The sequence below is a fragment of the Theropithecus gelada genome, chromosome 13 (assembly GCF_003255815.1).
Source record: "Theropithecus gelada isolate Dixy chromosome 13, Tgel_1.0, whole genome shotgun sequence".
Classification (NCBI taxonomy): domain Eukaryota; kingdom Metazoa; phylum Chordata; class Mammalia; order Primates; family Cercopithecidae; genus Theropithecus; species Theropithecus gelada.
Genome location: NC_037681.1, coordinates 59,440,703 through 59,467,000, shown reverse-complemented (window position 1 = coordinate 59,467,000; position 26,298 = coordinate 59,440,703). Strand labels below are relative to the sequence as shown.

At 37.4% G+C, this 26,298-nt stretch overlaps 1 protein-coding gene across 2 annotated transcripts in view; it reads left to right on the top strand.

Annotated features, from left to right (window-relative positions):
• The window catches only part of SOS1 (SOS Ras/Rac guanine nucleotide exchange factor 1), a 146,875-nt gene that overhangs the window by 48,506 nt on the left and 72,071 nt on the right, over window positions 1–26,298 (top strand). For both annotated transcript variants that reach the window (XM_025354085.1, XM_025354086.1), the window contains exons 2-5: window positions 10,352–10,477; window positions 19,143–19,274; window positions 21,378–21,542; window positions 23,741–23,950. In XM_025354085.1, the coding sequence (XP_025209870.1) occupies window positions 10,352–10,477; window positions 19,143–19,274; window positions 21,378–21,542; window positions 23,741–23,950 (633 nt within the window). The remainder of the gene's footprint in view (window positions 1–10,351; window positions 10,478–19,142; window positions 19,275–21,377; window positions 21,543–23,740; window positions 23,951–26,298) is intronic.

Below are 26,298 nucleotides of genomic sequence, written 5' to 3'. Positions count from 1 at the left end.
TTCTAAATTTAGGATCAACATCTCAATTTTTCAGAAAATTGTTTCAATTTTAATAGGAATTATAATGTTTAGAGTATGGGAGAATTGACATCATGAGATATTATAGTACTTCATTAATACTATTTAAGGTCTTCTGAATGTCATTCATTAAAGTTTAAAAATTTTTCTTCATAAAGGATCTTTTTTTTTTTTTTTTTGAGAAGGAGTCTCACTCTGTCATTGGGGCTGGAGTGCAGTGGCATGATCTCGGCTCACTGCAACCTCCGCTTCCTGGGTTCAAGCGATTCTCCTGCCTCAGCCTCCCAAGTAGCTAAGATTACAGATGCACACCACCACACTCATTTAATTTTTGTATTTTTAGTAGAGACAAGGTTTTACCATGTTTGTCATGCTGGTGTCGAACTCCTGACCTCATGTGATCCACCTGCCTTGGCCTCCCAAAGTGCTGGGATTACAGGCGTGAGCCACCATGCCCGGCCCATAAAGGTTTTAGACACATTTTATAAGATTATTTTCATGGTTACTGTATTTTATTTTTGCAACTATCATTAAAAAATTCTATTTTCTGTGTTTTGCTTATGTAGGAGTACAACTATCTTTTATAAATTATTTCAACAATTTTACTAAACTCACTTATTAACTCTTGTAATTTTTCTATAGATTCTTTTGGGTTTTCAATTAGAATAATTATATTACCTGCAAATAATAACAGTTATATTCCTTCCTTTCCAATCTTTTTTGTCTTATTGGCTAGGACCTACAGACAATGTTGAGTAGACATTGTGATAGTAGATATCCTTGTCTTGTCCCTGGTTTTAAAGGTAGTTCTTTTAGTATTACACTCTTGATTATGATTTTTGTTGCAGGCTTTTTGCTTATATCCTTTATCAAGTTTAGGAAATGTTCTTCTATTTCTAGGACCTAAGTTTTTGCTTGTATATTTGTTAGGAACCATGAATTGTTACCTTTTCTGTGTCTATTGTCATTTTTCCCCTTTATTTTGTTATTGCAGGAATCACAAAAGATTTACTTTTGTTGAACCAGTCTCAGTTCCTGAAATAAGCCCAAGTCAGTCATGGTGTACTATCTTTTCTAAACATATCTAAATTTGGTTTGCTACTCTTTTTTTTTTTTTTTTTTTTTTTTAAGGTAAGGTCTCACTCTGTCACCCAGGCTGGAGTGCAGTGGTGTGATCTTGGCTTACTGCAGCCTCCGCCTCCTGGGCTCAAGCAATTCTCCCACCTCAGCCTCCCCAGTAGCTAGGACCACAGGTGTGTGCTACCACGCCTGGCTAATTTTTGTGTTTTTGGTAGTGATGGGTTTTTGCTTTGTTACCCAGACTGGTCTCGAACTCTTGAGCTCAAGCCTCAGCCTCCTAAAGTGGTGGAATTACAGGCATGAGCCATCACACCCGGCCCAGTTTGCTACTTTTGTTTATGATTTTTTTTCATCTATGTCCATGAGCAGTTATTCTTTCCTAGATAATGTTGGTTTGGTTTAGTGTCAGTTGTACACAGCACACATTGTATGAGGTTGGAATTGTCTATTTCTGGAAAGATAAAATTACCTTCTTTGTGGGAAGATTTTAAACCTTTGATACAATTTCTTTAATGATTAGAAAACTATTAGAAATGTTTTATTTCTTTTTGAGTCAGTTTTGATAATTTACAATTTTTAGGAATTTGTTCACTTTACCTAAATGTTTAAAGCTTTTCTTGAAGTTTCTCATAATTTTCTCTTTTTAAACTGCTATATTTGTAGTCATGCCCCTCCTTCTTGTGTATAATACAGTAATATTTGTGCCTTCTCTTTTTTTCTTGATCTTTTAGCAATTTTTCTATTAGTACTTTTCAAAGTATCAACTTTGTTTTTAATTTTTTTAATTTTAAACATTTATTATAATATTTTGAGAGGGAGTCTCTCTGTTTTGTCCAGGCTGGTCTCGGACTCCTAGACTCAGGTAATCCTCCCGCTTCAGCCTCCCAAGTGGATGGGATTACAGGCGTCAACCACCACACCTGACTCTCAAGTTTGCTTTTTATTTATTAACTGTTGCTTTTCTTTATTTCTTTCCTTCTTTTAAAGGAGAAAAAAAGGTTGAAAAAAATGTAGGAGCCACTTGATAAAAGAATTTCAGGTTTGTTTCCCTAGATGTAATACAGGAACCTTAAACTCATGTCAGACTTGAATTTCTTATCTTTCCTGGAAAATATTGTCTTCTAGTATTTCCTATCCTAAGTTGGTGGTTCTCTCTTGTTGATGCCCCCACCACCCAAAAAAATAGTTATCCCAGCCTACCTCCTTTTACCTTAACAGGCCCTTCTTTCCCACCTCCCACTGTTTCTGCCTCGGTCCAGGTCTTCATTCTTTCTTCTTACAGAGCTGGTGGCATCATTCCAACTAGTTTTGTTTCCTTCAGCCTCATCTCTTTTAACCCATCCTTCATACTGACATTTTTGACTTCAGCAAACAGTCCAATTATGTCCATGTCTCATTTAAAACCTTACAATTATTTTCTGCTACCCTGATCACTTCCTAACTCTTTAGCATGATATGCAACCTGGGCCTTCCAGTCTCCCTACATGTACTCTTTGGTCCATGGTCCAACCTAGTTGCCCCAACACATCATTTTGTTCTTGGTCTCTATGCCTTTTTTTTTTCTGAGACGGAGTTTTGCTCTGTCGCCCAGGCTGGAGTGCAGTGGCACAGTGCATTGGCTCACTGCAACCTCTGCCTCCCAGTTTCAAGTGATTCTCATGCCTCAGCTTCCCGAGTAGCTGGGACTACAGGCATGTGCCACCATGCCTGACAAATTTTTTTTTTTTTTTTTTTTTTGAGAGAGAGTTTTGCTCTTTTTGCCCAGGCTGGGGTGCAATGGCGCGATCTTGGCTCACCGCAACCTCCACCTCCCAGGTTCAAGCGAATCTCCTGTCTTAGCCTCCCAAGTACCTGGGATTACAGGCACGTGCCACTACGCCCGTGCCTGTAATAAAAAATAATTTTGTATTTTTCGTACAGATGGGGTTTCTCCATGTTGGTCAGGCTAGTCTTGAACTCCTGACCTCAGTTGATCGCCTGCCTCGACCTCCCAAAGTGCTGGGATTACAGGCATAAGCCACCGCACCCAGCCAGAGAAAATATTTTTAGTTTGTTTATGGGAAAGATGTAAGTGCTCTGACTTGTTTGATTTTTGTCTTTTTAAATTTAATTTTTCTTCCCCCCGCCGAGATGGTCTCACTCTGTCGCCCAGGCTAGAGTGCAGTGGCACTGTCTCTGCTCACTGCAACCTCTGCCTCCTGGGTTCAAGCAATTCTCCTGCCTCAGTTGGGACTACAGGTGTGCCCCACCACGCCCGGCTAATTTTTGTATTTTTGTTAGAGATGGGGTTTCACCATGTTGGCCAGGCTGGTCTGGTTTTTTTTTTTTTTTTTCCCTGAGATGCAGTCTCACTCTCACTCTCATCCAGACTGGAGTGCAGTGGCACGATCTTGGCTCACTGCAGCCTCCACCTCTTGGGTTCAAGTGATTCTCCTGCCTCAGCCTCCCCAGTAGCTGGGATTATAGGTGGGCACCACCACATCTGGCTAATTTTTGTGTTTTTAGTACACACAGGGTTTCATCATGTTGCTCAGGCTGGTCTCAAACTCCTGACCTCAGGTGATCCACCCACCTCAGCCTCCCAAAGTGCTGGGATAACAGGTGTAAGCCACCGCTCCCAGCCCAAGCTGGTCTTAAATTTTATTTCTTGATGGAAGATTTTTGCCTTGGTTTTTAACCTCAGAGTGAGGACAAATAAGTACCTAAAGCATCAAACATTGACTAAAGAATTGTAACACTAAGAAAGAGATTTTGATGATTCCAATCTTTATTATTTAGCTTTGAGAATACCAGTTTTATCTCAAATTCTGTCTTTATGTGTATAAATAAAAGTAGCAGATCTGAGCTCAAGACATGACAGAACATAATTTAGAATCTTTCCCAGTTCTCCAGAGAGCCATTAACTAGCAAGCGATATGAAAGATTCATCAGAATTCAACATAATATTTTCTGGCAGTTTACCCAAGGTGTTCCTGAATACACTTGAAGGACTTACTTATCAAACAACTAGGAATTGATATATACCTAAATCCCTTTGCCTTTTCAGATTCCATAAAACCTGGCAATAACAGCCAACAAAGTTACTTCAGAATCTGCTGGAACTTACTAGAGACAAAATGAACTGTCCAGATAGAATCGAGTAGTCCTTAAGGAAAGTTTATAATTCCAGAGTTTTCATCTTTAATTGAATATAGTGATTACTCCTTAAAAGAACAATTACTATAAAATTCTTATTCAGGCTGTTGTTAATTATTTAGTAATATTTAAATTACTTTAAGAAAATACAGTTAAAGAAGTATATGAAATTTTCTGTCAGTAAACATAAGTATAAAATGTAATGTTTTTTGAAAACTATTAGGTTGGTGCAAAAGTAATTGATGTTTTGCCATTAAATGGCAAAACTGGGAAAACCCACATAGTTTAAACCCAGTTTGAAGTGCTTATTTATAATTGCTCATAAACACATGCAACTCAGAATCAGCTGTACATGGCCTCTGAAGACTGCCGTAAGATTTGACAGGGTAACCTATTCTATACAGAGTTGAAGAACTTGGATCATTTGATCTATTAAATGTGTCTAAGTACCATTTATGATGAAATGGAGCACTTTGGCTGTAACACTATCTCATGGAATAGAAGTGTTTTTATTCTGCCTATATGTGAAATAAAATACTACTTCTGTTTGCTGTCTAAAGAAATATCCTAACAGCATCTTCTTGAAAGAATAAAGAACAGCCTGTGTATTTTTAGGAGTTGGTACTCTGCTTGCCTTTTAAGTATGGATCATTGCCTTTGTTTTTCAGTTAGAGTTTTTAAGTTTTATTTTTGTTTTCAAGGGGGTAAAACAGTTTATCGATCTCTTAAATACATGGATGAGTTTTGTGATTCCCATTTGACGATTTTAAGATGTGAGAAAGGTTAATGTCCAGAAGCTAAGAAGTGCGGTTGGCATCATGCCTTATTTTCTGTTTAAGCCAACTGATGATTTGTTTGATTTATTTAATAGTTCTTCTTTGGATATTAGTAACCACCAATAAATAAAACTGAATATGAATTTCCAAAGCTTTGCTTATACAAAGTGCCAAACTTAATCAACATTTGAATTATATGTGCTAGAATTATAAGCAATATCACATTGTTGTTTTTAACCATTGCATTTTCACCGTTGTGGCTATATACAACTCTATATAATTAACATCTGTTTTAGTTCTAACTGTTTTTGTATGGTGAATGGTTTCTGCTTTAAAGGCTTATGCTCCTGAAATCAGCCAAACACAACCAGACTCTCTAGTCTTACCATCACACCTTTTCAGTTTTAATTCCAAGAAAGAAATATTTTATTCCCCTCACCTCTATAACACAGAAGCCTTGAGTATCCCCTGAATCGTCAGGGGTTTAGAGTGAAAAGGAGAAAATTATAAGTATATAAAGCCCTGCCCAGTTGGAACATCACTGTCCAAAAGAGGAAATAGACAAGAGAACATGTAATTATAAGTCAACATGATAAACCCAATAACAGAAATGTGGTACATAGTACAGGGATTAACCCAGGGAAGAGTATAAGGACCATATGAGCAGGGATTATGTTTGATTCATATCTGTATATCCAGCACCTAACAAAGAGTCTGGTATTTAATAGATTCAACAAATCAGTTAAATGAATGAGATTAATTCTGCCTTAAAGATAAGAAACAAGGAAGTCTTCCTAAATGGGGTGTAATCTGGGTTTTGAAATTCAAATAGCTTAGAAGAAGAGGACAAGGAAAAAAAATTGAAAAAAAAAAAAAAAGCCAAATAGGCAGATAAAAAAAGTTAAGAAAATGAATGACAGGCATGGGGAACAGTGTGAGTGAAACTGCATGCCATGTTTTAGCAAACTGCAAATAGTTCAGATTGCATCAGCATAAAGTGTAAATTGAAGAGCAGCTGGAAATGGAGCTATATTAGTGAAGAATTATATACAAGGGCTTCTTTGAAAAACAATGAACTTTACAAAAAAACTTAATCATACTTTCTTGAATACTTTCTAAAACATGTTTCGGGATGTCTAGACCCTTTCTTCAAAGGCCTTTGATATTTTTAAAAGGTAATTAGAATTATTAAAGAAATATTTTCCTTTTAACATTTATTATCTTCTCTAACATTTGAGATTTATGTCAGATTTTTAATATTTTATATAACTTATAAACATTGCGGTCCTTTGTGTAACCAATGATGATTTTCCCTTTTCAAATTAAAAAGATTTATAGGACTGTATTTGCATTTATGACGTGAGATAGATGTGTATTAGATAGTATGACAACATACTTCAAGCCAAGTTTTATATGGAAGCCCACTATGTAAGTAGATATGGTCCATGGGCATCCACTCCCTACACTTATGGGTCTACTAGGGTACTCTGCAGATTCCTCCAGGTTCAACAGTCAAGGGTTTAGTGGAAAGAGCCAAGAGGCCTGGGTTCAGTATTTACAGTTAGTGACTGGATTGTGGGTGTCTCCTTTTTCTTTCTCATCGTCTAAATAAAGGGACTGTCTGGGTGCAGTGGCTCACGCCTGTAATCCCAGCACTTTGGGAGGTCAAAGTGGGCAGATCACTTGAGGTCAGGGGTTCGAGACCAGCCTGGCCAACATGGTAAAACCCTGTCTCTACTAAAAATACTAAAAAAAAATTAGCCCAGCGTGGTGGCAGGCACCTGTAATCCTAGCTATTTGGGAGGCTGAGGCAGGAGAATTGCTTGAACCCGGGAGGTGGAGGTTGCAGTGAGCCAAGGTCGCACCACTGCACTCCAGTCTGGGCGACAGCAAGACTCTGTCTCAAATAAATAAATACAGTAAATAGAGGGACTTAGTTAAATGACTTCTAAAGTCCCTTTTAACTCTAAGTCTGTGGCTTTATAAATCTGTAGCTATAGTTTATGTGATGCTGGGGCTTTGAACTGGAATGTAACCCCCCAATTATAGCTACATTTTCCAGGACTACATCTAAGTGAAATCAGGAGCAGTCTATATTGTGTTTTTCTAAAAAACTTAAGTTGTTCTTTTTTTCATGTTAAATTTAAGATTTTGGTAGAATAGGTGGAACTATCTCACAGGTAATTTGAAGTTTGGGTCTAAAACTGAGGAGAGAAATCAGGACTAGGGATAGATTTGGGGTTATCCATACAGGTGACTGTTAAACGTGGAAGTAAATGAGGTTATTTAGGGGGCAGAAGAGAAGGGAGTGAACAATCAAGAGTAGAAGGGGTGGAGGAATGGAGGAAGATATGGAACTCTACAAGGACATGGAAAAGGAATAAGAAAGTAGGGAAGAAATTGAATAGAGTATGTCCTAGTACTAAGGAAAGAGTTTTCAGAAATGAAAGGAACTTGACTGAGAGAACCAGATAGAAATAGCCCACCATGTGGTGTTAGCATTCACTGCCAAATGAAGATGTTGGTCATTAAGATAAAGGTTATCTGAAAAGACAGTTTAAGCCATTGGGGGCATGCAAATTGGTGTACAAAAAGAAAACTTTTGCAAGTTCCAGGTTTTTTTTTTTTTAAAGGTCATGCTAAGTATTGAAGAGGAATAAGTTTATATGGTTTGATACCTACACACATTAATCAGAGTGTGGTGGTATGGTGAATGGAGAGCACAGAACTCAGAATTATGAATTCTGGGTTCTAGTACACACTCTCTATTATTTTAACTGTGCAACCATCCAGTCACCTAACAGGGTGGAGATACTTGTAAACAGATAAATTATAATCAAATTGCTAATTGTTGTACTCAATATGATCAGAACTTCTTGGGCAAATGATTTAAGCCTTCTGGGTTTCTTCACCTGTAAAATTAAATTGTTAAGAAAAATTTGTTTTAGGCCAGACACAAGGTCTCATGCCTGTAATCCTAGCACTTTGGAAGGCCAAGGCAGGTGGATTACCTAAGGTCGGGAGTTTGAGACCAGTCTAGCCAACGTGGTGAAACCCCGTCTCCACTAAAAATACAGAAATTGGCCGGGCGTGGTGGCAGGTCCCTGTAATCCCAGCTACTAGGGAGGCAGAGACAGGAGAATTGCTTGAACCCAGGAGGTGGAGATTGCAGTGAGCTGAGATCACACCACTGCACTCCAGCCTGGGTGGCAGGGTGAGACCCTGTCTCAAAAAAATAATAAATAAATAAATTTTGTTTTAAAGCTTGTAATCTATGTAGTACCTCTTAATGCAGTTCTGGATTGTTACAATGCTGTTTGCCTTTAAAATGTGTATGAATGCATACATATATATGTATACATATATGTACTTTTTTTTTTTTTTTTTTTTTGAGACGGAGTCTGGCGCTGTCGCCCAGGCTGGAGTGCAGTGGCCGGATCTCAGCTCACTGCAAGCTCCGCCTCCCGGGTTTGTGCCATTCTCCTGCCTCAGCCTCTGGAGTAGCTGGGACTACAGGCGCCCGCCACCTCGCCCGGCTATTTTTTTGTGTTTTTTAGTAGAGACGGGGTTTCACCGTGTTAGCCAGAATGGTCTCGATCTCCTGACCTCGTGATCCACCCATCTTGGCCTCCCAAAGTGCTGGGATTACAGGCTTGAGCCACTGTGCCCGGCCATATATGTACTTTTTAAGAATTATTATATAGGATATTATCTTTTATTGTTGTTTTGAGACAGGGTCTCCCTCTGTTGGCCAGGCTGGAGTACAGTGGTGTAATCATAGCTCACTGCAGCCCTGGCATCCTGGATTTAAGCGATCCTTCCACCTCAGCCTCTGGAGTAGGTGGGGACTACTACAGGCATGTGCCAGCCTACTGGGCTTTTTTTTTTTTTTTTTTTTTTTTTGGTAGAGACAGGTTTTCCCTGTGTTGCCTAGGCTGGTCCTGAACTCCTGGCCTTAACTGTTCCTCATTGGTCAGCCTCAAAGTGTTAGGATTACAGGCATTAGCCACCACTCCCAGTCTAGTACACTGTTTATAAAATTTTCCCTGTACACTGAGGCTGTCACACCCTCTCAGTTATTGAAGTGTAGTAGGACAGGCCATATTGTGTGCTCTGAGCCAGTGAGTACTGTGCACTTTTATCCAGTAAGTGCCCTACCCACTTGTTGGAGAGTTGAGCATGTTTTGGAACATGTTAGTGTTTCTCTCCTGGTACTGTCTTTTCTTGCCATTTATTTAGTAAGGAACAAAGGGATGCAAGTAAAGACTATCATGCTGTTTATTAACATGCAAGCTTTACAGAGGCCACTGGCCTGAGATTCAACTGAAGAAATGGTCAAGGCTGCTTTCCAGTGTGGACTCTTAAGTAAAACTTTTAATTAAAAAAAAAAAATTAAAGAAATGATTGAGAAGAAAGAAGGTAAAGATTATTAGCCCACCAATATTCCTAAAGTATAGACAGTCACAAATTTTGTGTCCTTTGATATAGGGTGACTTTGTGTTCACAAATATTATTTAAATTTTTCAAGCTTGTAATATACATGCCCTGCATAGTCCTTGCTGCCATAGATACACCGGTGAACTTGATGAGACATGCTCTTCCTGGATTTTATCATTTATTAGGAATGGTAAAATTAAACAACAGTCAGAGGCCCATAGGAGTTCAGTTTTGCCCAAGCAGAATGTTGAATAAATGTTCTAACTGGTTCCTGGCAAAAATCATATAAACTGTATCTTTTATCATCACCTCGGCCTCTCCCTTTCCCCATTTCTGCAATGTATTGTAACCACAGTATGAGAAAAAACATGCTGAAATTATTTAGTTAGGTAAACTGGATCTCCAGGAACATATAACTTTGTGACTGGGAAAAAGGGTTGAGAACTCCTGACTTCTAGGTCAGTATCATTCAAATATGTGCTTGCAAGCCAGACCACATTTTTAAGTACAAACCCCCCTTTTTTTTTTTTTTTTTTTTTTTAGACACAGTCTTGCTCTATCGCCCAGGCTGGAGTGCAGTGGCACGATCTTGGCTCACTGCAGCCTCTGCCTCCTGGGTTCCAGCAATTCTCCTGCTTCAGCCTCTTGGATAGCTGGGATTACAGGCGCACGCCACCATACCTGGGTAGTTTTTGTATTTTTAGTGGAGATGGAGGTTCACCATGTTGGCCAGGCTGGTCCCAAACTCCTGACCTCAGGTGATCTGTCCGCCTCAGTCTCCCAGAGTGCTGGGATTACAGGCATGAGCCACCGTGCCCGGCCACAAACCCACATTTTTTAAAGTTTTAAAAATTTGTTTAATGATATGGAACCCACATTTTAATTACTTTGCTTTTTGTTTATAGGTCCAGGGGCAAGTTCATCCTACTCTCGAGTCTAATGATGATGCTCTTCAGTATGTTGAAGAATTAATTTTGCAATTATTAAATATGCTATGCCAAGCTCAGCCCCGAAGTGCTTCAGATGTAGAGGTATGACAAATGTTGTCTTGTATTTACTTTATATGTAATTTGTGTGTTGGCTGTAATGTCAGTGAAGGGGGAAAGAATTTGCTCCATATATATATATGGTATATAAGAAAATGCAGCCTGGATTTTACTCTTTACAGGTTGAGTATCCCTTATCCAGAATGCTTGGGAACAGAAGTGTTTTAGATTTTGAGGTTTTTTTTTGTTTTTTTTTTTTTTTTTGATTTTTGGAATATTTGCTGTATACTTACTGGCTGAGCATCCCAAATCCAAAAACCCAAACTCTGAAGTGTTCCAGTGAGCATCATGTCAGCGTCTAGAAGTTTTGAATTTTGGCCTGATGTGGTGGCTCAAGCCTGTAATCCGAGCACTTTGGGAGGCCAAAGCGGAAGGATCACTTGAGCCCAGGAGTTTGAGACCAGCCTGGGAAACAAAGTGAGACCCCCATCTCTAAAAAAAAATTTGTTTTTAATTAGCTAGGCATGGTGGCATGTGCCAGTCTGTAGTCCCAGCTACTCAGGAGGCTGAGACACAAGGATCACTTGAGCCCAGGAGATGGAAGCTCCAGTAAGCCCTGAATGAAAGAGTGGAACCCTGTCTCAAAAAAAAAAAAAAAAAGAAGCTAAAAGTTTCAGATTTTGGATTTTTGGATTAGGGATAATCAGCCTGTATTGCATGTATGATAGTTTGTATATATTCCAGCTGTTAAACTATTCATTTTTTGTTTGTAAGCTAAACCGAACAATTTCTTGATGATAGAATGATATACCCATACTTTTAGGAGTGGCATATGTCCAAGCATTTCTTTTATTAAAGCCAGCTAACATTCCAAAAACATTTCTATTAATGTTTTGATCTTCAGTTGTTACATGCATTTTAAGTCGTAAGTGAATTATTTCCTAGCAATTGAGAGAGAGGGAATCATCTAAACACCTAGGAAGAAGGTTCTGTAATCTCTTAAAAAGATGATATGGCCCCTGTCTTTTTAGGGCTTATGATTTAATGGAGATACAGATAGATATGTAGTCAGTAACATAATGTGATCTATGAGTAAAGAGTATATGGGAAACCATGAAAGGGGCAACTGATAGAGGCTTTGGGGTTTGGGATAGCTTCCAAGAAGAAGATATATCTAAACTGAGTTCAGAAGGAGTCGAAAGTTGGAGAGAAGAAAAAGGTTTGAAGTACCAGCTGTAGAAAATGGGAGATACAGCTAGAAATAGAAAGAGTTCTCTGGCAATGATGAAGGACCATTTGACTTTAATGACTTCAAGTGTACAGTAGTTCAAATCTTTGAGTTTCTGTGACTTTGCTTTTGCAGCACTCAAGTGTGAGCACAAAAAAAAGATAGTTGGACTGAATGGTGTTTCCTCATGGATGTATAGCAGCAGAACAGTAGGGCAAGGGAATTGTAAAAACTGGTAATAGCAGTGCTTTGCAACCTTTTCAGGACACAACACACATAGAATGTAATGTTTTTATGGCACACAGTGATTTGGTAGGAAGTAATCTCTAGCAACCTCAGGCCTTGTGCTGCTCCCCTGACGCTGAGGAATTGATAGACAGGCACATCCAATGAGAAACTGCTGAGAAGAGCATCACTGAATCAAAATTGGATAAGGAAAAAAGTGAAATGTGATAATAGCTGATTGGTTTGCTATATAGTATTATGCACTAGTCTGAATACTTTCATGCTTTGTATTTCATTTAAACCTTGTAATAATCCCATCAAGATGGTATTGGTTTTTTCCCTACTAGAATGTAAGCTCCAGGGATTTTTTTTTTTTTTTTTTTTTTTTTTTTTACTTGTTCACTGTTGAATCACCAGCACCGAGAACAATATCTGGCACAGAGAAGACACTCAGAAATATAAGTTGAATGAATGAATGTGGAAACTGAAGCACAGAGAGGTTGAATAACCTGCCCAAGGTCATAGTTATTAAGTAGTGAAGCCAAGACTTTTAACCAGAAAGTCTAGCTTTTTGAGCATGCATTCTAATACCAGGTAGGAGAGGGCACATATAATGGAAAAACATGGAGAGAACAGGGTACTAGAGTTCTCAGTAAGGTCAGAGAACTGATAATATTAGGACATCTGAAAGAGATAAATAGAATAGATTGAGATGAGAGAAAGAGTTGTTTGAACGTAAGACTTCATTAAGTAACATAGTTACAAAGCAGGATGTGGCTAGACCAGGGGTGAAGGTCCCCAAGATGAGGTGTTTATGGAATTAAGAGGCCAGGGTATTTTGTGTGTCCCTAATGTAAACCATAAAGTTGGACAGAATGGTAGCAGGACTTTACATGAGAATGGAAGAGTGATGTTAATACCTCTTAATACCACCACAGTGGGGTTTAGGTTTCAACATGAATTTGGGAGGGGCACAAACATTTGGACCATAGCAAATGGTGTCTTATATTCTTTTATCAGGAAATAATTTTCCATTTTCCTCATTCACTAGGATTCAGTATTTCTTTAATACACTTACAAAACTTTCTATTAAAATAACAAGGTTCCTAAATTTAGCAAGCCCTAAGTATGTTTTGTGATGAGTCATAAAATATTTTTCTTAGGTTTTGAGGGTCACATAAGAAAAATGTATTTAGAGGCTGGGCATAGTGGCCCACACCTGTAATCCCAGCACTTTGGAAGGCCGAAGCAGGCAGATAACCTAAGGTTGGGAGTTTGAGAACAGCCTGGCCAACATGGTGAAAACCCATCTCTACTAAAAGAAAAAAAAAATACAAAAAATTAGCTGGGCGTGGTGGCAGGCACCTGTAATCCCAACTCCTCAAGAGGCTGAGGCAGGAGAACTGCTTGAACCTGGGAGGCAGAAGTTGCAGTGAGCCAGGATTGCACCATTGTGGGAGGCAGAAGTTGCAGTGAGCCAAGATTGCACCATTGTACTCCAGCCTGGGTGACAGAGCAAGATCCATCTCAAAAAAAAAAAAGAAAAAGAAAAAAATGTATTTTAAAAATAGATCAATCTGAATTAGCAGAATATACACATTTAAAAATCTTTCTAAAGAATACACTTCGTAATGGTTCTCAGAGGCTGTATTGATTGGAGAGAAAAGGAATTGGGGAAGATTCATTCAAAGAATGCATATTTACAGTTAGGAGGAATAAGTTCAAGAGATCCTATTGTACAGCATGGTGACTATAGTTAATGATGGTATATTGTATTCTTGAAAATGCTAAGAGTGGATATTGATTGTTCTCACCACAAAAATAACTATGTGAGGTAATGCATTTGTTAATTAGCTAGATTTAGCCATTCCACAGTGTATATGTACTTCCAAGCATCATCATGTTGTACATGATATACATGTACAGTCAATGTAAGGAATAAATAAATTTGGCTGGTAATTTGGTGAAATTACAGGTTCACACCTTTAATCCCAGCACTTTGGGAGGCCAACGTGGGCAGATTGCCTGAGCCCAAGAGTTCAGGACCAGCCTGGGCAATGTGGCAAAACCCTGTCTCTACTAAACATACAAAAAATTAGCTGGCTATGAGGGTACATGCCTGTGATCCCAGCCACCTGAGAGGTTGGGGTGGGAGGATTGCCTGAGCCCAGGAGGTTGATACTGCAGTAAGCTGTGATCGTGCCATTGCACTCCTGACAGAGTGAGACTCTGTCTAAAAGGAAAAAAAAAGAAGTTTGAAAAAAAAATGTTTAAAAAATACACTTTGCTTTAAAGTATAAGCATAATTCAAAGTACGGTAGCAATTACTACTTAATTTGGTAGCTCCTAGGGGATATGTCTAAGAGTGATTTTTAGTTGCCCTATAGTTTTAGGAAAATAGGTGCTTCAAAAGTGCTTGAAAACAGATGGATTGTGCATACATATTTTGCTGATGGTAATTAAAAAGTTTTGGTAAATTGTACTACAGATTATCACAAATTGTATCATAGTCCAAATGAGTGGAATTTTGTTTTATTGATGTAGCCAGTAATCACTAATCTGTACTGCCAATATATTAGTATTTACTGTCAGGCAGTGTTGCAGATGAATAAGGGAGTAGAGTCGTGCCTCAGTTTCTGTGGGGGATTGGTTGCAGGCTGCTGCCTGAAGATACCAAAATCCATGGATGCTCAAGTCCCTTATATTAAATGGCATAGTATTTGCATATAACTAATGTACACCCTCCCATATGCTTTAAATCATCTCTAGAATACTTATACAATACCTAATACAAAGTAAATGTTGCCAAGTGTAGTGGCTTGCGCCTGTACTCCCACCTACTCAGGAGGCTGAGGTGGGAGGATCACTTGAGCCCAAGAGTTCAAGGCTACAGTAAGCTATGATCGTGCCAGTGCACTTCAGTCTGGGTGACAGAGTGAAACTCTAACTCTTAAAAAAAAAAAAATTGAATTATATGTGAATAGTTATTACATTGTATTTTAAATTTTGTATTTTTAAAATTTTTTAAAAATATTTTTGATCTGCGGTTGGTTGAATCCACAGATGCAGAACCATGGATATGGAAGGCCCACTGTATTATATATATTTTAATGCTTTGGGAATGCAGAAGAAGGGTATATATTATTTGGCTCTGTTGATTCCAATTAATTCAAATGTTAAAAGATAGTATAAAAATTGCTCCAATCTGGTTTATTTTTCCCTCTTTTATAATAAGTATAATTTTGTGTATTTAAACTTTGAAAAAATAGAGGCAAAAGCTAGTATTTTTTCCTGTGTTATGACCCTAGTAAAGTATATTCTCTAATTTCTTAGGTCTTGTCCTTTCATAATTGTACTTGTTCTTTACTTGACTAGACTGATTTCCTTTGTTATGCCTTCCCTTTCTGGTGTATACGTACCTATATTTAACCAGCTTTGGTTTCTTAGGACACTGATACATTTTTCTTTTCCTCATTCATCTCAGGCTTTTTTTTTTTTTTTTTTAACTCCTTTATCTTAGACTTTTTCTTGTCATTAGCCCTTCATCGTAAAATGTCAAATGTCTGATTTCTTTTTCCATTCATTTTTTTTCTTTAGCTTTTTTCCCTTGGAATCCTAAAGAGTCCTTGTAATTTCTTTCTTTCTTTTCTTTTTTTTTTTTTGTGAGACAGAGACTCACTGTGTCACCCAGGCTGGAGTGCAGTGGTATGATCTCAGCTCACTGCAACTTCTGTCTCCCAGGTTCAAGCGATTATCGTGCCTCAGCCTCCTGAGTAGCTGGGACTACAAGCGTGCACCACCATGCCTGGCTAATTTTTGTATTTTTAGTAAAGACAGGTTTTCACCATATTGGCCAGGCTGGTCTTGAACTCCTGACCTCAAGCAGTCCGCCCACCTCAGCCTCCCAAAGTGCTGGGATTACAGGCATGAGCCACCACACCCAGCCAAGTCCCTATAATTTGTAATAAGCTTTCCATTAACATTTAGATTCCCCAAATAATTTATCCATATTTTCTACCTTTCTAAACAAAAACAAATTTCTCCCACACATAAAAAAGTATATGGGGATCTGAATTTTTTTTAACTGAAGTACATATGTAGGAATTTATATAGGACCTAGAATATTTGTATTGGATTTGGTCAAGATTATCTTTTTAAACCTATTTTTTATGTAAAGGAAAAAACAGCGTTCTGCTAATAATAGAGGTGAATCTCAAACTTAGCTCTGTATCTCATTAATGTTTCCCAGAGGTACTAGATATTAATAAAGATAGAGTTTCTCATTTAATACAAATAAAATTATTAATCTTGAAATTAGGAGAGTAATAGTATTCTAATTCATGAATCTTTCATTGATCAGTCCTCCTTGGCCTTCTTTTTAAAAATACATGAAGGCCTGAGTGCAGTGGCTCATGTGTGTAATCCCAGCACTTTGGGAGGCCAAGGGAGAAGGATCACTTTGAGCTCAGGCGTTCCAAAGTAGCCTGGGCAACATAGCAAGATCTCATTTCTACTAAAAATAAAAAAATTAGCTGGACATGGGGGCACATACATATAGTCCCAGCTACTTGGGAGGCGGAGGCAGGGGGGATCACTTAAGCCCAGGAGTTTGAGGCTCCAGTGAGCTATGATTGCATCATTGCACTCCAGCCTGGGTGATAGAGCAAGACCCTGTTCCCCCTCAAAATAAATAAAAAGTAAAGAAATATAAAATATTTGTGAAAGAAATTTTATTTTGCTATAAAATTATAAATTTGCCACTACAAGAAATAAAGTAATTCCTTCGGTTTGGCCTCTCCACATTCGAAACACCTTTTTTTTTTAAAAAAAAAAAACCCTATGAATTTTTCCCCATGCATTTTGACCCTTGGCATTATCTCCTAAGTATATATTTGGTAATTGGATTTCATTAATACCCTTGTAAGTAAGTTTAAAATGTGCTGTGCTTCATTATTACCACTTTGCCTTTTTAAAAATCATTTGAGATTTTCTTTCCTCTTCTTTACTTCCTCAAAACAATAAACCTGGAATGAGGTAGACGTAATTGATAATGGACGGGGGTTGCTGTTCTGTTTTTTCTTCTACCTCAACTGCTTCCTACAGTTAGTCTCTGTAATTCCACCACTGGTGATTTTTTTTTTCAAAGACATGTAAATCTATTTAGAATTAATTGTCAGGTTGAGTTCAACTTCTATCCTTTTCTATTGCTTTTTTTTTTTATTTTTACTTTTTTCTACTGCTTTTATATCTACACTGTGCACCAGTGTTTTTAGACTCCAGGTCATGGCCTGGAGTCATAAAATTACTTTAGTGCATTGCCCAACCTCATTTTAAAAAATGAAACAGGCCGGGCACAGTGGCTCACACCTATAATCCTAGCACTTTGGGAGGCTTAGGTGGGCGGATCACCTGAGGTCAGGAGTTCAAGACCAGCCTGGCCAACATGGGGAAACCCATCTCTACTAAAAATACAAAAATTAACTGGGCATGGTAGCACACGCCTGTAATCCCAGCTACTTGGGAGGCTGAGGCGGGAGAATCACTTGAACCTGGGAGTGGTGGTTTCAGTGAGCTGAGATTGCACCACTGCACTCCAGCCTGGGCAACAGAGCAAGACTCTGTCTCAAAATAAGTAAATATATAAATAAAAAACAGAATAGAAAATGCCAGTGTGCTACATATAATAAGGACAGGTTTGTTTTAGGAAACTTTGCTTCATTTGACTATGTGTGCAGTATTTTAGGGTATAATGTAAAAATGTGTTGAAAATTTATTCTTACTATGAGTTGGGATTTTAAAAAGTGTTGGAAAGCCACAGGGTCATAGCATTATTAGGTTTGTACCATGGTTACACTTAGTTAATCATGGGTTAAACCCATCACTATAAACATTTTAACTGAAAACCACGTAAGTTAGTCCTGAATATCTTGTCATTTTTGGATTAGCAAGTCTGTAAAATAAACTTGGAAAAAAGAAAAGAATTCTTGTTTTGGATGTTCCCTTCTCTCCCTTTACCCCTTCCCTTTTCTCCTTTTTTACCTGCGATGCCTTCTCCATATTTGGACCTTTGTATTGCCTTTTACTGTATGAGGCTGGTGTCCTGGCAAATAGCTTTTCAACCAGACAGTTGAAAACGTTTGTAAACCCCATTTTTAACTACTATAATTTATTTCAACATGCTTCTAATTTGATTAATTAGAATTAAAATAACTTTATTTGGAAGCTGATTTAGCCTTGGACATAGATGAAGATAAGATTTATTAAAATTGAATGGATTACACCCCTCAATTTATACATTTGCTCTTAAGATTTCCAAGAATCATTGTGTTCTCCACCCTTCTCACCACCAAGGACATCACAGGGCATCACACTTTTTTTATTTTCCATTTTACTAGCAAATAATTAAAACTTTTAATTCAGATTTATAATTAGGGATGATGTTTAATTTCATCTAGTTTTTATATACTAGTTGAATACTCATTTATTCAAAACACGTGTAAAAGTTATGTAATAGCGACCTCTACTGGTTTTAGTTATGGTATCCTGCAAGTGAATTTTTAAAAGTTTTGAGAGGATGAAAGCGCCTTTTTGAAGTGAATTAGTTTAATAAGGAAGGAAATTCAACTGTGATAGTAACCTGAGTTCTTTCACTCTCAGTGGAAATTTTAACTAAAGAATTTCTGGAAATTAAATTGAAGTATTTTGTTAAAAATGAATGACTATGGGAGGACTTTAAAGAAATTACAGTGTATTAAAATTGCTGTCACCAATGCAAACTGTTGCTTTCCATGATTTGTAAATAGTTCTGAAGTGCCTTTGCATGGTGGATAAAGAATATTCATAGAGGTTTCCAATTGAAAAATGCTGCATGTAATTAGTACTGAAAGTAAGGACGAGTGAGAACTGGATTTAGATATTTACTTCTTGATCTTGGGTGTTGTTCCTTGAAATTTTAGACAAGTACTATTTAAGGTAGCTTCTACTCATTCTTGTAATTAGCTTTATCACAGTGAAGTTGAAATTCAGGATGTGATATTTCCCCTAGATAATAGAAAGAATGTTTAGTCTCTTATTGCCTAATTAAGGAACTAATACATTGACAATTACTGTTTTCTCTTAGTTTCAATATGTTTGTAATGTAAATTATACCACATGTGAAAAGCTCTACTTTTGGTATTCTTTGATTTTAAAAGTAAATTTTAAGTGAAGAGCACTATTTAATATATTTGCTTAGTTGTTGTTTTCCTATTTTCCAAGGAACGTGTTCAAAAAAGTTTCCCTCATCCAATTGATAAGTGGGCAATAGCTGATGCCCAATCAGCTATTGAAAAGAGGAAGCGAAGAAACCCTTTATCCCTCCCAGTAGAAAAAATCCATCCTTTATTAAAGGTAATGCTGAAATACTGCCTTCTTGCCTTTTAAGGGAAAAAGAAAACCCACCATTTTTATACAATAAGAATATATTTTATGGATAATTGAGTCAACTTAAGAGTAAAATTCTCTCATTCTAAGTTTTCCAGAGATTTATGTGGTGGGAAGGGATGCTATGATAATAAGAAAATATAAACTGGGCAACATGATTTAAAGTAATTTCATATCAATAGTAATAAGCAAGTTGAGAGGACTAAGAAAGTTATTGTGGATTTTGTTTATCTCAGATGTAATTAGGACCACAAAGAGAATTTATAAAACTCCTCTTCTTGGTGAGACCTGTGTTCCTATAAATCCTTTTGATGTTAATACTTTGTGTAGAGACCTCTGTGAAAAGGCCATAAGGCTATGTGTAATCTCTGAACAAAAAGATCACCTAAACTCTCCAGTCCTATTTACCATGTAAATAAATAAGTCAGTTGAGTCTCTACGGAACTAATAGAAAAATTGCTGGAAGCTCAAATAATGCTATTTCTATTTTAGTTAATATAATGAACTACTGTTATCTCTCACAACAAAAATATAGGTATTATAATAAGTGAAAACTTAAATGCCAGCGATTTTGTACATACTATAATATGGACAAAATATTAATACTTGTATACATTGAGTTTTATTACTCAACAAAGTTGTTATTATCCATAGTTTGTAAATGAAGTGACAGAGGCAGAAAGTGATTAAGTAACTTCTAGGCCAACTTCACAAGACTCTAAGTGATAGTGTCAGAAAGTTCAGGTTTGCTTGATGTTTTCCAAAATTTAAAGTTAAACACTTGAATGAGTTTAAGATTGTATTTTGCATTCAATTGTTTGAATAGAAATATCTGCCTTATGGAAAACTACTTCATCATTCTCTTCATGATTTTCATTGGCCATACATTGAATTGTATTCTAAGAGAATTAAATTGAGGTATATAAATACTATGTTAATAATCCTAGATTTTGAGTTTTATGTGCTAATTGTGAATATCATTTCAATTTATTTTAATACACCTTTATCATGATACATTTAATAGTTTTTATATACCCTAAAAGATAAATACAGCCTGTCTCCAGTTTGTAACAAACTTCTTATTTCAAAGTTGTTGTTTTTTTCCCTTAAATGAGTTGTTTGGAAAATAGATTTTGTTATTCTGTATGAACAGACCAGTCCCACAAAAGCCCATATTCTCTTTGAAGTCTAATACTAGGGCTATTTAACATTTTCTTTTTTTTTTTTTTTTTGAGACGGAGTCTCGCTCTGTCGCCCAGGCTGGAGTGCAGTGGCCGGATCTCAGCTCACTGCAGGCTCCGCCTCCCGGGTTCACGCCATTCTCCGGCCTCAGCCTCCCGAGTAGCTGGGACTACAGGCGCCCGCCATCTCGCCCGGCTATTTTTTGTATTTCTTAGTAGAGACGGGGTTTCACTGTGTTCGCCAGGATGGTCTCGATCTCCTGACCTCGTGATCCGCCCGTCTCGGCCTCCCAAAGTGCTGGGATTACAGGCTTGAGCCACCGCGCCCGGCCTTAACATTTTCTTAACAGCAGCCATTATTCAGTAGGACATAACATGAATTTTGTTTTCATAGAAATTGCCAGGGTTATACCAGGAATGTGCCCACTATAGTTTGGGGGAGCCCATCTTCCCTTGGTAAAGATAAAAGTATAACCCTGGTAGAGATTCCTAGATACCAATAATATATTAACTCTCATTTTTTGTAAAAGAAAAAACTTGTTTGTTGTAGTTACTTCCAGGTATTCCGAATTAGGTAACAAGGAGCATTTACTCCCTTCTCCAAACTTGGGTCTTCCTTTATAGGTTAGGGATTATCTGTTTGTAATCTCTGCTGCTTAAGTATTTTACATCATTAGAGGTAATTTTGCCTTGCCTTGTCTTAGCTTATATTTTCAATAGTAATACATATATTATTCATTGTTGAACCACTTAAAATTAAATATTGTTGGTAAGCACAGGCCTCAGGAAAAAAGTGTAAGCTAAGTTGCAAATATGTTTTTTATTTTTAATCAGTGTGTTAAATTTACAGTATATGATGTTTAAACATACTTTTCTTTTAATTTTGCAGGAGGTCCTAGGTTATAAAATTGACCATCAGGTTTCTGTTTACATAGTAGCAGTCTTAGAATACATTTCTGCAGACATTTTAAAGCTGGTTGGGAATTATGTAAGAAATATACGGCATTATGAAATTACAAAACAAGATATTAAAGTGGCAATGTGTGCTGACAAGGTAGGAAACTGAGCTTTTATATTTTTTTCTTAAGTTTCTTTTTATGACTTATTAAATGCTAACATACTATTCATGTAGAATAAAATTGTACTACGTGTTGGGGAATATCTCCAGTAACCTAATAGCAGGGATTCAAGATACCACTTTATAGAAATAAGATATTAGATATATGATATTAAAATGTGTTTATATGTCATGCAGTTTTTTTCTTCTGTGCTGTTGCAACTAGGGTTAATTAGAGTAATCTCTTAATAGTTAATTTCTTTTTTCTTTTCTTTTTTTGAGATGGACTCTCGCTCTGTCGCCCAGGCTGGAGTGCAGTGGCACAATCTTGGCTCACTGCAACCTCCGCCTTCTGGATTCAGGCGATTCTCCTGCCTCAGCCTCCTGAGTAGCTGGGATTACAGGCACATGCCACCATGGCTGACTTATTTTTTTTGTTTGTTTTTAGTAGAGACAGGGTTTCACCATGTTTGTCGGGCTGATCTCAAACTCCTGACTGCCTCAGCCTCCGAAAGTGCTGGAATTACAGGCGTGAGCCACCGCGCCTGGCAAATAGTAAATTTCTTTTTCTTTTTTTTTTTTTTTTTTTTTGAGACGGAGACTCGCTCTGTCGCCCCGGCTGGAGTGCAGTGGCCGGATCTCAGCTCACTGCAAGCTCCGCTTCCCGGGTTTACGCTGCCTCAGCCTCCGGAGTAGCTGGGACTACAGGCGCCCGCCTAATTTTTTGTATTTTTTTAGTAGAGACGGGGTTTCACCGTGTTAGCCAGGATGGTCTCGATCTCCTGACCTCGTGATCCGCCTGTCTCGGCCTCCCAAAGTGCTGGGATTACAGGCTTGAGCCACCGCGCCCGGCCGTAAATTTGTTAAAATTTATTTGGATTGAAAGATTTATAAGGTTATGGATTTACTTAAAAACAATTTTTCAAAATGTAAAACCTCAAAACGATAGTTTTACTTTGGCACCTAGCTTTCTTCAGATACTACTTTGTGGTTTTACAATAATAATAAGAGCAAACACTTACTGAAGTTTAGGTATCTATGTGGCGTATCTCCATTGGTCCTTATGATATTCCTCTAAGGTGAGTGATCTTATCTACATTTTATAAAAAGGAGACTGAAATTCACAGGGATAAAGAAATTGGTCCAGAATTTTCTGAGAAGTTTCAAAGCCTAGACTTGAACTCCAGGTCTCTCTGAGTTTAAAGCTTTTCGTCATTACCTAAGGATGTTCATTTTACGGAAACAACTTTGCAGAAAGGAAAATATTTTCTGTTGAAGCATTTCATTCCATTTTCCTCATTATACTCTTACTGATTTGGAATATTATTTCTGATTACTGATTCCACTAAATTATGTTTTAGTATTTGTTCTTTGAGAATGTGGCCATATAGAGTGAAAAAACCCACCTGATTTGAAGAAGAATTTCAAATGTTTGGGTATTTTTAAATGAATAAGTATTTAGTTTTAAAAAATTACTATCTAGACGAATATGAAATACTTGATGCTTTTTAATGAAGGCAGATAAATAAAATATTTTTGAATACCTACTACATGTTAACACAGGCAGGAGACGCAAGAGAAGTATATATAAAACAAGGCTTCAGAGTTGATGAAGTTGTACTTACATACATGAAACAATCAGAAAGCACGCAAGATAAAATATTATTTTATTGTGTTATAGAGATATGATGCTGTAGAAGTTCGCAAGAAGGGGAAAGATGTGTTCTAGCAAGATTAGTAACAGTAGACTTCTTGCAGAAAATAAAAGCTTATTTTGACCAGTTCCCAACAAATGTAGGAAAATAGGCCAAATAGAAGGCTATAAAAATTATTTAAATATGAGATACTGAGGCCATGGAATAAAATGATGTTGGCAGGGTATAAAACAGAGAAAACCAAGTCAGAGAAATTAAAGACAGGATCTGGAAACACATTGGAAGTAATAGGTTAACAAGAGAGACAGACAGATGAATACTAGTAGTGATAGAGAACTTGGAGGAGTGTAGTAAGTGATATCAGATGTTGAATTCTGTTTTAGAGAAGCTGTGGAGGAATGCTGGCAATATATCCAAGAGGAGAAATTTGCTTGTTTGCTTTTTTATCATTTAAGAACTTTATTCAGAGAACTTAAATCATTTCACGTCAAATTTGACGAAAGCTTCGTATTTTATTTTTTTATATCTCTGACTATATAGGTATTGATGGATATGTTTCATCAAGATGTAGAAGATATTAATATATTATCTTTAACTGATGAAGAGCCTTCCACCTCAGGAGAACAAACTTACTATGATTTGGTAAAAGCATTTATGGCAGAAATTCGACAATATATAAGGGAACTAAATCTAATTATAAAAGTTTTTAGAGAGCCCTTTGTCTCCAATTCAAAATTGTTTTCAGCTAATGTAAGTATCATTGTATATATGCCTGTCATTGGATGTGTTCTGAAATTTGCATGACCACTTCAAATTTGAAGTTGTATAGTTCATGATTACTAATTTGTTAATTTTTTTAAGTTGTGGTACTTAATTCATGATCACAAAGTGCTATAACAGTTTCAAGAGATTTAACATCAGAAATTAAGAGACAAAATACAAAGTAGACTGATTATGTAAGTGAAAATGAATTCACAGAATTGTCCATGTCCTCCAAAGGATAAAGCTTCTTGTTTAGGTGGAAGATATTTTTGTTTGAGTCATTTGAATCATTCAGCCTACACTTCATCAATGCCAACTGTATTGTCAGGTACCATGCTTGGCAGCAGGGATTCAAAGATGAATAAGAAACAGTTCTGCTGGGCGCGGTGGCTCACGCCTCTAATCCCAGCACTTTGGGAGGCCAAGGTGGGCGGATCACGAAGTCAGGAGATCGAGACCATCCTGGCTAACATGGTGAAACCCCATCTCTACTAAAAATACAAAAAATTAGCCGGGCGTGGTGGTGGGCGCCTGTAATCCCAGCTACTCGGGAGACTGAGGCAGGAGAATGGCGTGAACCCTGGAGGCGGAGCTTGCAATGAGCCGAGATTGCGCCATTGCACTCCAACCTGGTCAACAGAGCGAGACTCCGTCTCAAAAAAAAAAAAAAGAAAAGAAACAGTTCCTTTCCTTAAGTTTAGTCAAGACAGAGATATAAACTATACATTGCAATAAAATGTGGTAATTACCCTATTAGAAGTATGACAGCAGTAGTATTGGGAGCACAAAGGAAGGAGCTAGTAACATTGACACTTAGACAAAGGATTACTGATCTTACTGTAGTAATCAGACTAACCTAACTGGGTCCTGAAGAAATGCTGAGTGAGAACAGGTGAGATTGTCATAGGAGCTACACACTGGTAATTCCTGGAACTGTAGCCACACAGGCATAAATGACTGATAGAGAAGCAGTGCTCACTACAGAGGCTGGGACTGGGCTCAAGCTGTGGCAATGAGTGAACATTAAAAAATAAAGCAGTAGATTATCGTGATGGTTGTACAAATCTGTAAATATATTAAAGACTATTAAATCACTCACTTTAAATGGATACATTGTATGGTTTCTAAATAATGTTTCAATAAAGTTGCTTAACAAAAAGAGTAAAGAAGAGGCAAAGGTTTCTGAGGACACAAAAATCAAGAACCAAAATGGCCAAAAAGCACATCAAAAGGTGTTCAGCATCACTAATCATTAGAGAAATGTAAGTTAAAACCATGACATACTACTACATTCTCATTAGAAAGGCTAAAATGTAAATGACTTACAATACCAAAAGTTGAAATGGGTATGGAGCAACTGCTTGTGGGAATATAAAATTCCCACATTACTTGAGAATGTAAACTGGCATATTTTGGAAAACAGTTTGGCAGTTCTCTCTCTCTTTTTTTCTTGAGATGTAGTCTTGCTCTGTTGCCCAGGCTGGAGTGCAGGGGTGCGATTTTGGCTCATTGTAACCTCTGCCTCCCGGGTTCAATCCATTCTCCTGCCTCAGCCTCCCGTGTAGCTGGGATTACAGGTGTGTGCCACCACACCTGACTAATTTTTGTGTTTTTAGTAGAGGCAGGGTTTTACCATGTTGGCCAGGCTGGTCTCAAACTGACCTTAAGTGATCCACCAGCCTCGGCATCCCAAAATGCTGGGATTACAGGCGTGAGCCACCATGCCTGGCTAGTTTGGCAGTTCTCTATAACAATAAACATAAACTAACCATATTGCCCAGCAATTCTACTCTTAGGTTTTTAACCAGAAGAAATGAAAACATGTCCATGCAAAACTGGTTCATGAATGTTCATAGCAGCTTTATTTGTAATAGCCCCAAACTGGAAACAACTCAAATGTCCATCAGCAGGTGAATGTATAAACAAACTGTGGTATGACCATACAGTGGAATGTTACTGAGGAATAAAAAAAAAATGAAATAGTTATGCATGCAACAGCATGGGTGCATCTCAAAAATATAAGCAAAAAACTAGGCACAAAAGAGAATATATGATTCCATTTATTTAATATTCTAGAAAAGACATTTCTGTAGAGACAAAAAGGAGATCACAGGTTTCCTGGGAGTGAGGCCTAGTAAGGGTTGATGGAAATGGGGCACATCTTAAGAAGTTAAGATGATGAAAAGGTTCTGTATCTTGATTGTGCTGGTGGTTAGAAGGGTGAATAACTACACAAAATCTCACCAAAACAACATTTAAAATAGGAGTTTCTTATATAAACCATGCCTCAAAGTCGACTTGATAAATATAGTCACTGATAAAAAAAGAAATCAAAT